This window comes from Nothoprocta perdicaria, unplaced genomic scaffold (genome assembly GCF_003342845.1).
Source record: "Nothoprocta perdicaria isolate Ctin4 unplaced genomic scaffold, notPer1 scaffold_80, whole genome shotgun sequence".
NCBI classification, from domain to species: domain Eukaryota; kingdom Metazoa; phylum Chordata; class Aves; order Tinamiformes; family Tinamidae; genus Nothoprocta; species Nothoprocta perdicaria.
In genome coordinates, this window is record NW_020456088.1 from 1,572,898 (window position 1) to 1,586,179 (window position 13,282).

The 13,282-nt window shown below is 39.0% G+C and overlaps 1 protein-coding gene across 4 annotated transcripts in view; it reads right to left on the reverse strand.

Moving 5' to 3' along the window:
* Positions 1 to 985: 985 nt before the first annotated feature.
* Positions 986 to 13,282, reverse strand: part of SCN5A (sodium voltage-gated channel alpha subunit 5) — a 165,027-nt gene continuing 152,730 nt past the window's right edge. For all 4 annotated transcript variants that reach the window (XM_026051896.1, XM_026051898.1, XM_026051897.1 and 1 more), the window contains 5 exons: positions 7,454 to 7,507; positions 5,778 to 5,919; positions 4,950 to 5,050; positions 4,192 to 4,462; positions 986 to 2,703 (listed from right to left, as the gene is read on the reverse strand). In XM_026051896.1, the coding sequence (XP_025907681.1) occupies positions 1,469 to 2,703; positions 4,192 to 4,462; positions 4,950 to 5,050; positions 5,778 to 5,919; positions 7,454 to 7,507 (1,803 nt within the window). In that variant the 3' untranslated portion in view covers positions 986 to 1,468. The remainder of the gene's footprint in view (positions 2,704 to 4,191; positions 4,463 to 4,949; positions 5,051 to 5,777; positions 5,920 to 7,453; positions 7,508 to 13,282) is intronic.

Here is a 13,282-nt window from a genome sequence, read left to right on the forward strand (position 1 = left end):
CTATCAAAGCTGAAAATTTAACAATAAATAATAATCTGTTTTAGCATGTAAAGCCTCTAATACTTTTCTACAGCCACACACCAACCTTCCACACTCTAGTCATATCTTTGGCCTGAAGCTGATGTCTACATCAGCTGTAAATATTTCTTTGCCGGCAAGAACGAAGGTATTTTTGTTTTCTAGTAGATTCTTATTATTGGTTCCTGTAGTTCTTGTCCTTCGCCAGATATCTGGCTGTATTATCTGAGAAAATGAAAGAAGGACATTGAGCAGAAAGGACTCAAAACCCTCAGAAGTTGTGAACAGATGTAGAGGCAATTCCCCTCTCGTCTTCTCAGTCACACTGTCATAACTGTTCTGTACAGCCCAGTTGGCATTTTCATTATTAGTTTTTAGCCTTTTTTTCTTTTTCTTTTTTTTTTTTTTTTTTCTTTTGGAGTGGTATTGATCCACAAATTTTCCAATAAGGCTGATTAGCTCAGTGTTCCTGGGGAAGAAGCATAGCCTATCCCACTCCCTTAAAAGAAACTTTGCCAGAATAAGCAGTGCTTTGGAGCACTACACACAATGTGATGCACTACGTCTATCTATGAGAGTCTGATTGCAGTATTCAAAGCAGATTCTTGAAACATACTAAAAAAATTAGTGCTTTTATTAACAGTTTTACAAACAGAATCCATTGCTGTCTAGTTTCCTGCAGGATAGAACAAGTAATTTCTCTTCTTATTTGACATTGTTTTCTTCTGCCTTTTTTTTTTTTTTTTTAAATATATTCCTGCTGATGAGCAGTTACAAGTCTCAGGAGGGAGAGATTAGTGTAATAAACAATTAAAATGTTGCTAATTTAATAGTTTACTTTGCAACAACTTTCCTCTTCAAATGATGAGGATCCTGCAAGTTCTTATTATCTTGACTCAGAGTTCATCATGAAGAGTGTAAGGATCATTAATCTCCATGGAAAAAGAGACAATTTCTTTTAAGTAAAAAAATATCAAATATAATAAATTTATGAAAGACCATTCACAACATATACAGTAAGTGTTACATTTTGCTACAGCAGCTGTGATATATTTTTTTTTTCTTTTTAGAATGCAAGGTCATACATTGCCATAAGTAAACACACTAATATGAGTAAGACCTTAAATGAATGTATACAGCCAGGCTTTATCTGTGGATAGATATACACTGTGTTTACTGTTTTACAGTCTAGCATATTCATATTCACACCATTGATATAACAGCTGTGACCCTGCAGAGATTTGTCCTGTGCATATATAAATATAAATATTGAGCCAAGTCAAAAAGAGCAGGGTCAGAGGTTATATGACTTATTAGACTCCTGTAGTTAAGGGTAAAAACTCCATCGCTTCTTTTGCAACTAATGCTTAATAAGAAGGCTGCTTCAATCGTTGTGTAGTTACAGCATTACATTCTGTAAACAATGTTTTAAAGCATTCTAAACAAACATTTAAACAATTGATTCTTTATCTCTGTCCGGTGAGAGCAGACAATCTATAGCCTCATCGCTTCTGCTGGAGTCCGTAATCTTCAGCTGGAGGTTATCACTGGTGCCTCTGGTGACGCTGTCATAGGATGGAGGGAAGGATGTGGAGGACAGAGTCTCTGATTTGTCTATCGGCCTGCCATAGTTTTCGTTCATCATGAATGCGATGAGACCTTCCTTCTCGGGTGCATCGTCCTCAAGGATGCTGCTGTCAAAAGTTCTGTGCCGGTACAAGTAGGAGGCCTGCTTCATGGAGCGCCGAAACAAGTGTCTCCTGTAGGCCCGCTGGATGACGATGGCTGAGACCTCTTCTTGCTTCCGCCTGAGCGTGGTTGTAATCGGTTCATAGGAGATCTTGGATGGATTCGCTGCCATGAACTTTTCTTCCATCTGGATTTTAAGGGCATCCATCTCCCCTGATTCTCCTAGCACCCTTTTTGTAAAAGCAAACAAAATATCCAGGCAATGGATCCTGTCTCCGCTGACCATGGGCAGGTCCATTGCTATGAGCTTAATTTTGTTTGGTTTCGCTATGCGCAAAGGTTCTGACAGTGCATCTGCAAAGTCTGAAAGTGCAGAATACTCAATAAACTGAGTGGCTTCAGGATCAAACTTTTCCCAGATTTCATAGAACATATCAAAATCATCCTCGCTTAGAGGCTCTGTACTTTCCTCAGTGGCTACACTGAAGTTCTCTAAAATAATGGCTATGTACATGTTTACAACAATGAGAAATGATATAATGATATAAGTAACAAAGAATAAAATCCCTACAGCAGGGCTTCCACAGTCTCCCTTCGAACCGTTCGCATTTGGGAGGTTTGGGTCACAATACGGTGGTCCAGTGTTTAAAATAGGATTAAGAAGACCATCCCAGCCAGCTGACGTTGTGATTTGGAAGAGACAGAGCATGCTGTTAGCAAAGGTTTGGAAGTTGAACATATCATCGATCCCATTCTCCTTCTTCACATAGGCAAAGTTAGCCATGCCAAAAATGGCATAAATGAACATGACAAGAAAAAGCAAGAGGCCGATGTTGAACAGAGCAGGTAGGGACATCATTAAGGCAAAAAGGAGGGTTCGAATTCCTTTGGCTCCCCGGATGAGTCTTAGGATCCGGCCGATCCGAGCCAAGCGAATGACTCTGAAGAGTGTAGGAGAGAAAAAATATTTCTGGATGATGTCAGAAAGCACAGTGCCTTGAAAACAAGAGAGAAAGGGGGGAAAAAAGCAACTTAGTAGATGGGAAATAATCACAGATTTCCTCTTAAAGCACTCAACGATCAGGATCACGGACAAAAACAGTGAAAAGCTCCCACACTGGCAGACTCAGCATAAAGGTAGTTCAACTAAGATTTCCATTCCTGCTTAATCCATGTAAACCTTGTAAGACTATAAATAGATGTGTCGATGGTAGTGAATTCTTTATAAGGGGAAAACCTGACTACTGTGAACCAGGAACAAGGATCAGCTAAGACAGGAGAGCAGGAAGATCTGCAGCTTTCGATGCCTGAGTAGTTTCTCTTGAATGGGGCTGGTGAGAATATTTCTCTTTTGACAACAGTTTTGTCCCTGGCCTTCATTGACCTATGCTCACTCCATGTGCTCTGCCATTCAGAGCACCTAGGCTCTGAAGAAACCTGCATTGCAGTGATGTTCCCCATGTGGCCCAAATCTCTGCAAGCAGGTGGGCTGAGCTGATCCAGGCATCCTCAAAGTGCAAGCTGGAGTCTAGGCACCAGGGAACCCTGTATCTCCTAGCCAGGAGCTTGCAGGCTCCCTGGTGTGCAGGAGGGAGTTTAGAGCAATGGGGGTACCAGTGAGTGAAGAGATAGTGCTGTTTTTCTAACATGACACATTTTCATTTACTCATTTCCATCTTCAAAGAGGATATTTTTAACAGTGGAAATTCATCACTGGATCAGCTCTGCCCATCTTCCAGTTGTTACTTTGCTCCCAACCTCAACATCATGCTCTTTCAGCAGGCTTTGAGCTTCATGTCTGAGCTGCATTTATGTACCACTTCACTTATGCTCTCCATATGGGACTGCAAGATGGGAAAAGGGAATATGTGACGCTATGGAAGCCACAACTACTGTTTTGCTCCCTGGAAGGATGAGGATTTGAGTGTCCAGCAACAGCCAAGCTGAATACAGCCAGACTCACTGCATCTATCCAATGAGGCCCTAAAGGGCTATTTCACACTAATGTACGACAAATATAATACAATTTCACACTAATTAATAACAAATTAATAGTAACTATATGTATCATTTTTACATGGCTTTAAACCTCCTCTTATGCAGCAATGCAGAATAGGGTTCATCTATATGTCCAGTTCAGAATCACATATTATGATACTTCCATGAACCTTTAAATATACTTTGAAAGCAATACTACAGCACGAAAGAACGATATCTGTTAATTTCTTTGATGATGTAAGAGTTTTGGCTCTGAACTGATCTGGTGGTCTAAGACATTTCATTGTTTCCTTGATCACACGAATTATTGATAGGCAGTGTTAGACTATATAATTGTATATTAAAAAAATATATCCCTAGGACCCAATCCTAAGAAGAAAATGCATTTTATTTCATGAAGCATTTAACTATGCCTGAATAATTTATGCTGGCCTTTTTATCATTTGAATTTGGTGGAATCGTTTCCCTCCCTTCAGATTCACCTACCTACAATAGAGAGAATCACAACGACAAAATCAAATATGTTCCAGCCATTGGTGAAGTAGTAGTGTCGCAAAGCAAGCATTTTAATGATGCACTCTCCAGTGAAGATGGCAACAAAAAGCATGTTTATTTTGTGGAGGATGTTCACTTTTTCTTGGCTTTGGTCATCTGTTTCCACCATCATAGTAACCATGTTAAGGCAGATGAGAATCATTATGGAGACATCAAAGGCTTGTTTTGAGACGACATCAAAAATAAAACCTTGGTATTTGTTCTGGAGGAAAAGATAGTATTATTAGTTAGGCAATCTGGACCACATCCAAATGATGACACTATTCTCTCCTTATTGATCAGCTTCTAACTAGAGAATATAGGCGTTCTGATTAGAAATTCATAAACATGAAGATGATGATGGATGGTTGGATCATGGAGATTTCAAACGCATTTACTTCTAATGCTCTTGAAACTAGAGGAAAAAGACCTTGGATTGAGGGTCCAAATTCATTCAAAATAGACCCATACATGCTATGTAATTGCATATCTGAACTGGATTTTAGTCAATATTGCAGAATAGTGGGAATTTTGTACCATACAAAATTTTGTACCATCCCTGGACCTGCAAACACCATCCAAAACAAATCAATGCAAAGAGTTTTTCATCTGTTTTTGATTGCTCCTTTTAGATCTGGAAATTGAATTGCATTTATTCTATTAATTATTCACTTATCATACACAGCCCAACTGAACTACGCCATTCTTACCACTGGCCTTGGGATTGGCTTTTGAGGTTTCTTAGATCCCAGTTTTTTCATTGCATTATAATACTTTTTCTGTTCTTCTGTCATAAAAATATCTTGTCCACCTAAGTATAGGATGAGAACAGAACTGTTACTTTGGATGAAAAATAAACTGCTACTACTGCTTGCATGCCACGTCTAGAGCTGCACCCACCCCTTATTTTCTATTTCCTTTGTCATTTAGCTTTCATAAAAATATCTAACAAGGGTCTGAGAAGGTGACATGCTGGATGCTGCTTATTATATGGAGGTGAAGGGCAGGGGACATAAGGCAGCATGTGCAACCAAGGGGCAGCAAGAGGCAGTGTCAAATCTTGTCTGCACTTGAGATAGGCCCAGGGTGAACAAGAACTTCCCTGCTTTGTTTAGAGTGGCTGAAACAGTGAGAGACACCGTTCCCTGGCCAGACTGCTCTTGCTCTGAGCCCTGCAGGTACACAGGGATGTGTCGTGTCGAGGAGCACAGGCTGCGCTGCTCTGAAGGACAGTGCCATTCACACAGCGGAGACGTCAGGACAGTGTGTGTCCCTGAGCAGAGCTGCTGCCAGAGATCCTCTCTGCCTGGGGCTGCTTGGCCCTGCGTCCTCCTGGAGCTATAATCTCCCAGCTAGTATTTTCAGGGCACTCATCCTGTGGGGAGATTAGGGGCTGCTACCACTGTGTTTTTGCAAAAATCAGGCAAGACAGCGCTGTTCTGTTAATCTAGAGAACATGGCAGAGCTGCTGCTTCTAAATCTATCCCATGCTTTGGTCTCTGCAGCAATCACAAAGCAATGTGCAACATATGTAGTACTTATCTTTTTCTTTTGTTGGTTAAAATTGTCAATAATGACACCTATGAAGAGATTCAGCGTGAAGAAAGAACCAAAGATGATGAAAATCACGAAATACAGGTACATATACAAATTACATTCCCATTCAGGCTGCTCCTCACACTGTAAAGGTAAGAGGAAAAACATGAAAATGACACTATCTCCACATATATGAAAAAAAAAATGCAGTTAATAAAAAGACACCCATCAGCAACAAATATTAGGAAACACAAATATATATATACACATAGATAAAATAACATCCCAGTAGCAGAACTGCTGCTTCATTTGAAGTTTAACACTTGTATCTGAAATGCCATCATGAAATGCCAGCTGCATTTCATAGTACTGTCACAGCAATCATACTGCTTCAAAAAGTGCAACTTCAGAACAAATCCAATAAAATATGCTCAATCTGAACCTAGAAGGGGAAAAGAATCAATCTTCTGATTATCCCTAATTTTATATGAACTGATAGTACTTCCAATAACAAAAATATAATTGCATTATAATTAAATGTTACTGAAAAAAAAACACTGTATTGAAAATCAATCTATTTGATAGTATGGTCATTTCTGACTCTGAGTAGAAATGAACTCTCTGATGGCTGTATAGTGGTAAATGCCACCTTCTTAACGCAGACCAAGTATGCAAATCATTTTGATCCTAATATCCATACTGGAAAGAACTCTACTGATTAAGAAATATTATCTGGAAAATCTAGTGAATCAAGAGTTGTAATGAATTTTGCCAGTACTGGGTTTATGTCTGGAGTTCAATGTTTCTAACAGCTTATCCAGCTCAAAGTTGTGAAAGAAACAAATCATGGAATTTTGAAAAAGATCAGTGACACTAAAGCAAGCTCTGCCTTTGCAGACCCTCCTGTTCTGCTTTTGTGGGCACTCAACTCATTTTGGACTGCAAGAGCTAGAATTACATTTTTTTTTCTTTCTTTTTACCATTTTGTGCTCTAGGAGTCCCAATAGCATTAAAACCTTATAGTAGATAATGCCCTAGAACCAACTCCAAGGGCACCAGAGATCTTGCTGAAGGAGCAAATGATGCAGTCTTGTTGCCTTAGATCACACACATGATATTTGGCAAAAACACTCAGATTTGCCAGACCAGCTCTAGATAACCAAGCAAGGTGCCCACACCAGAAGCTCTCATCTTTCCATACGTCCCATCTTCCCATGCATAATCCTGGGTTTCATTCAGAAGCAGGGAGGATGCAAAATTGTTCATGTAGTACAAGGATAAATGAGCATCACAGGCTATGTTAAGCAAATATACTTTTCTGCATCTTTGAGCATGTGAGTTTTTCCTACCTTTTTTTAACCCATTTAGAACATGACTCACTATCACTCAGTTCAACCTGAAAAGGTGCTTTTCAGTGCTGGACATTTTGAAAGACAAAGTCTAACATGGTCATCTCAATGCATCTTCAAGGCAGTTATATAAAGCAGAGGTGCAGAATGAGAACTGCATTTGTTTTAATATCTTAGGCTAGGTACTTGTGAGACCAGTTACCATGAATGAAATTCCCACAGCTGTCACAGGCAACATGCACTTGTATTTTTTTTTTTGTTGCTAAACATTAAGAATGCTGCAAAATTCAACTGAAAAGGAAAGAAGTTATTTCATTGCAGTGACCTACCTCTCGTGAATCCACTGCTGCATACATAATTTCCATCCAACCTTTAAATGTTGCCTGAAAAGAAAGCCAAAATGTATAATTAAAAATATTAAATCAGCAAATCTTAAAATGATTATATCCTCCTAAAAAAAAAAAAAAAAAGATATTCAGTATGTTCTTCACAGTTAATGAATTGTTTTTCTTTTAAAGCAATAAAATAGATGCACTTGTATTCCTGTAGGCATTTAAAATGATACTGGAATGGTTTTTGCCTGCATGCTCTCATTTAGATTGTTTTTGAATTTTCTGCAGTCATAGGGATGAAACAGAGAATTTTAATAGAGATTTTAAATAAGGAAAGCTAAAACATGGCAATTAAACCTTTGGAAGTCAGAGTTTTAGAAACTGGAAAGTTATGCCTGTAGAAAATTTAAGTAAATAAGAAATAATCTGTCACGAAAAGGCCTGTGTTGGGATCTGCGTGGTACCGAGGCAGCCAGTAAGAGGAGGAAGGAAGGGGCACTGCTATAATTGCTGCTGCAGGGAATGTCTCCCAAGACGTGGCTGCGCAGGGCCATGTCTCACATGAGGGAGATGAAGCCTATCATTAACATGCATTCAAACTGATGAGCAGTGACAGAGTTGCAGGGTCTTGCTGAAGCTCCGATTCTGCCCTCTTTTAACAACTGGGTAAATCAAGTCACTATCAAAACCAGGGGAGTTAATTTGATTTGCTTTTCAGATTTTTTTTTCTTTTTTAAATAAGCGTGTATTATTAGGAAAAAGAAAAGAAAGGAAAAAGAAAAGAAAGGAAAAAGAATTTTTTAAAAAGGACTCCTTAAAAGTCACTGAATCTTGTTGGATTTTATTGCCTTTATATTACTGATTCTCATTTGTCTTTTGACATATTTTGATTTACAATGTATTTAAAACTGGGGGTGAGTAGGTAATCTGGTATCTTTGCATTAATTGATTTAATCTGATTTTCACTTGCATGTATGATAGACCCACACTCAGCATTTTCTAAAGTCCTCCTGACCCATAGGTTGAGTTTCTGCTGTGGTTCCCAGGCAAACAATCCTAGGTAATGCTAATTGGACCCGTGCCAGGGGTTCCCAGGAGAAACCCAGGCATTTGTGTTTAGCTAGGTATATCCAGAGGTTTTAGAGATGTTCCATTATACACTCTCCATTATTAAATTAAATCTTGCAGGTAATGCTGCCATTCCGCTCTCTTTTGAATGCTGCTGAGCCAAAGGAAAATGTTGTGCAAGAGGTCAACCCTATTTATTTTTCATGAAAGCATATATAAAATAATGTTTGAAAGGTTGCATTCATTTTCATCTACTGCTTGAGGGAGATTAAGCCCTGAAAATCAGAACCTTTTGGAAAATCTATGCCACAATACAGGGTTTGAGCAAACACTTTCCAAGTGATATCATCAGCACTTTTACTGAAACAAATACTTATTTAAACCTGCTACACTGATCCTCCTCAATGGTGCTAACAGTTTTCTTTTTACTGTTTTCTATCTAATGTGATGTCTAGTGTAGTTATACTTGCTTGCAGTTTACAACCCAAGATGCTGTTCAGATAAGCTGGGCTGGATAAAACAAAACAAAACACCATCAAAAAATACTTCTGCTCAAGCCACAAAATAAGATGATCTTAACTTGTACTTTTCTCCTACTTGGGAAGATTTTTTTTCTCCTGAGACATGTACCATGGAAGCAAGAGACTCCGCTGCAAGATACAGTATTTATAGTGCTAAAAGATGATGAAACGATCTGATGAAAACACATATTAAGAGAATGAAGAACTGTGATTATCTGTTTTCCCCAGTTATCCAGAAGTAAGAGAATTAAAAATCCACAGGGCTTCTGGAAAGCTTCCCTAGACATTTCATCTGCAGAGAGTAAAAGATACAGAGAATGAAAGAAATATAACACTGGGCAAAGAAATTATTTATCTGGAATTAGTAACTACTTATGCTCTGGATAAGGAAGTGACAAAATCTTCATGGGAGTGTGTGTGATATTATCCTGCCTGGAAGCTATCCAGAGAAACACCATTTTCTACTGAAACTGTCATGTGATGAGATTATCTACTGATAAACTCATCTTGGGATGGGATTACACTTTGTTGTTTGACTGTTGGTCAGAGCTGCAATGCAGTAAATTAGTGAGGAGGAGGGTAGGTGGGATGGGACTAACTGCCCTCAAGCCCTTTATCATACAACCAAATGGTGCCTTAAAATAAAACAAGGATTTAGAACTTTCCGGGGGAATGTTTCTCTAGAAAAGGACGGCAACACTACAATAGAAATGACTGCTTTGGAAGACAGGAATGACAATTTCACATTCCTAAAATGCTTCTTTAAGTATTAATATTATTTGCAAAAGCTCACAAAACCTAGAACAGGGTGCCAGCTACACATACAAATTACACATATTTGAGATGATGGGTGTACTATCTGCTGGTTCTCTGGTGATTTTTTTGGTCTGTTTGGTTTCATTTTAACAATGGTTTTATATGGCGTGCTCATTTTCTGTTATTTTTGGGTTTTGATGATTTACGACAGTAGTGCTGGTGCTGGGCTAGGTAGGACACGGCAGGAGGGCACTGTCTCTGCTGTCCTTGAAAGGTGTCGTGGATATGTCGCCTGTGTATTCTTTCCTTAATCTAGTGAGTTTTGGAGATTATGGAGAAATCTACCTTGGCAGACCTATATATATATATATATATATGTATATATATATATGAAAAATGACTTCTAGCACTTTTTTTTAGCATTCCCACTGAAAGTAAAATCTGTCACACAGTTTACAAAAGTGCAAGAGATCATGTAACTCAGTAACTTTAGACACATGCCACTGTCTCATGACCATTTTGTAGTTGATTTATGAGCTCAGTCATGACTTCGAATCTGGCCAAAGGGGCTGATTTAACCCTGTACCTCCTGGCTGTTGTACTGGACCAGGAATGCTCCCTTTACCTTCCCATTCCTTATCTGGAGTCCCAGAGTGACAAGGAGTTACAGAACATTTAGAAGTCTGTTCTAGTCTGGGGAGAATGTTGTTAAGCCAACTAGACGCAGGCTAAGAGATCACTTGTTTTCAGACAACTGCTGTATTACAAAAATATGTAGGGGGCATGATAACATGAAGGGAATAATTATGCAACAGAAATGGAAAATTTCTAATAGAAAATTTAGATTATTTCTTTGGTCAGCAGAAGTACAGATTGATGAAACATAGGTACTGAGATCAAAGATGAAGCACTTCTAGGAATCTAAAGACAGCATCACCGAGGTCTTAGGTTGAACTAAAAATTACTCCTAATAGATTGAGGTGTTAAGAGATTATACCCCAGAAGAATGAGTCATCCTTCTTGGAAATTAAAAAGTCTTGATAATAAAGAACTTTTTTCTCTCCATGAATGAGGTTTTTCTTTAGGTTGCAGAGTGAACAGACTGCTTCCTATTTTAGTAATCTGTTATGAGACAGTCCCTTTGTAAACTGTAGAAGCTTGAAGCTTTAATGACCACTTGATATGAATGTTTTCTCAGACTCAAAGTGGTATAAATCAAGGCGTGGTATAAGTCAAGGCATGGTATAAATCAAAGCATCTTCAGAAGAAAATGACAAATCTCTGATTAGGTAGGAAAAGACCTATTCTTATTCTGTTTTCATCTAAGCTATCAGAAAGTTTGTCTCTGGATGGTAGTTGCTGGCTCTTGCACTCACTGCAACAGACTAGTAGTAGTAGCAATGTTGTTTCTCTCAAGGATCCTGCAGCTACATGTAGAAGCGAAGCCAGAACATTAGGCAGACAGATTTGTCTTATGCAATTTCAGATGCATTCGGGCATCTAAAGACAACTTTGGAGCTGTTTAAAGAGTGTGCTGCGGCAGCTGAAAATGTCAACACATCTCTTTCCTTTCAGAAACTTGTATTTTGGATCCCTGAGGGTTTTAGCCAAAATGCTTATCTCCTCACCATTACACACAGTCTTGCCATGCACAAAGATGCATCGATATATTCATTTAGGAGAGCTGAGCTGTTAAGTGATCCTGTGGAATTCCTATGGTAGCTTGTTCATGATATGTGACACCACATGCAGCTGTGCTTGGCAAGGGGTCCCTGTAACCAACACTCCTCAGTTGGACTCCATCAGAAAAGAACCAGATGTTGGGTCCCTTTTCTGTGGGTATCATCTTAACATCTTTCTTGCTTAAATCTGTCAGTAGTAGCAGATATAAGAGCTCCAGGTGTGGGATGATGATGTAAAGCAACCTCTAAATAGCAACTGACTCCTAATGTCCTGGATGTTGAAAGAAGGATCCAACACCTGTCTTAAAAGATGCCCAGGGTTTTAAGATTCCCTCATTTACAGCTATAATCTGTTTGTCCAGCCTCCATAGAGTCTACATTTATGGTACTTCTTCTGTACTTCTGCAATTGGAAAATCTGCTTCTCTGCTACCTGTTACAGGACCATACCTCATAGTCCCCCGATGAATGTGCTGTGGTCCACTTCAATACTGGTTATGTTTTAGTTGTCCTCAAACTAGTCGTTTTTCAACATTCTAGTGGTCCGTAGTCCCACCTGCTGACAACAGTCAGTATCACCAGCACCAAGCGTCCAAGAATCAGGACAGCACAATGGTAAAAAAGAATGCTTTGGGGTACACTTTGGGCAATGCCAATTAAAAAAAAAAAATGCAAATTTCCAGAGAGATGGAGCTCAGGTCCTATAAAACAAAGGTAGAAGAAAAATGGCTATTTTTCTTCACAGAAACAACAGTCTTAGGGTCTTTTAGGTGATGATGATATCTAAACAAGTCTCCTTAATTTCTGGATTCTTTAAAAATATTGTTAATGTATCTTCTGAGTTTTTTTTTTCACCAAACAAACTAGACTTCTGTTATAAAGCCATTGAGGAGATAAGGAGCTTCAGATGAGGCATAGCAGTTTAAACCTGGAAGTTTTTGCTCAGCTATATTGGATGTTTAAGTAAAAGACAAAGAAAGCACTCTACCGAATGGAAAATCTAATTAAAACCGTTCAAAGTGAATTAATCTACCCTGCATGAGTGAACTGAATATCATAATTACATGCAAAAGATAAAAGCTCTTGCTCTCAGTTCAGCTTTAGGACATAGAAAGAACCAGACATGGCTGTGCCCATTCTAATCCTTCTGTTTTCTAGAAGGTGTGACTGCAAGGACTCCACAGACGATGGTCAAAATATCTCAGATTCAAGGTGTGTGTGTGCTAAGAACAGAAAATATAAGGATGAGCACTTCTACAAGAAATAAAGGCTGCTTTTGCCCTCTGTTCTGTGACAGAGAAAAAAGTACTATCTACCAAAAAGCAAGTGTGCCTCATGGGAAACAGTAGGGTTGGTAGGTATCAAAGGGTACCTGAGAAGGTCCATGCCCTCTTGGAAGAGCAGAAGGAAGCCAAGGTTGGCACCCTATACAGTTGCAAAGGGCAGCACATGCCTGTGTAGCACAACTCAATCAAGCACCGAGTGTAGAAGTTTTTACCCCAGAAGAGATAAATGCTATCACAGATCCTTCTAAACAGCAACCTCCTTGTCTATGCATATCACGAAGCATTTGTTTGTATAAAATGCAATGCAAGAAACATTCCAGGCACTTATCCAGTCCTTGCCACATCTAGGTTTCAAAGCAAAGTAAGAACAACCGGAATTAAGTGCCATTATCACTGTTTTACATGAGGGCCCCACGGAATGGGAACAAGAAGCAATTTGCCTAAAGTCACTCAGCAGCAGAGTGGCAAGATCTGGAAGGGAAGACAGAATCTCCTGTGGCTCCACTATGCTGTG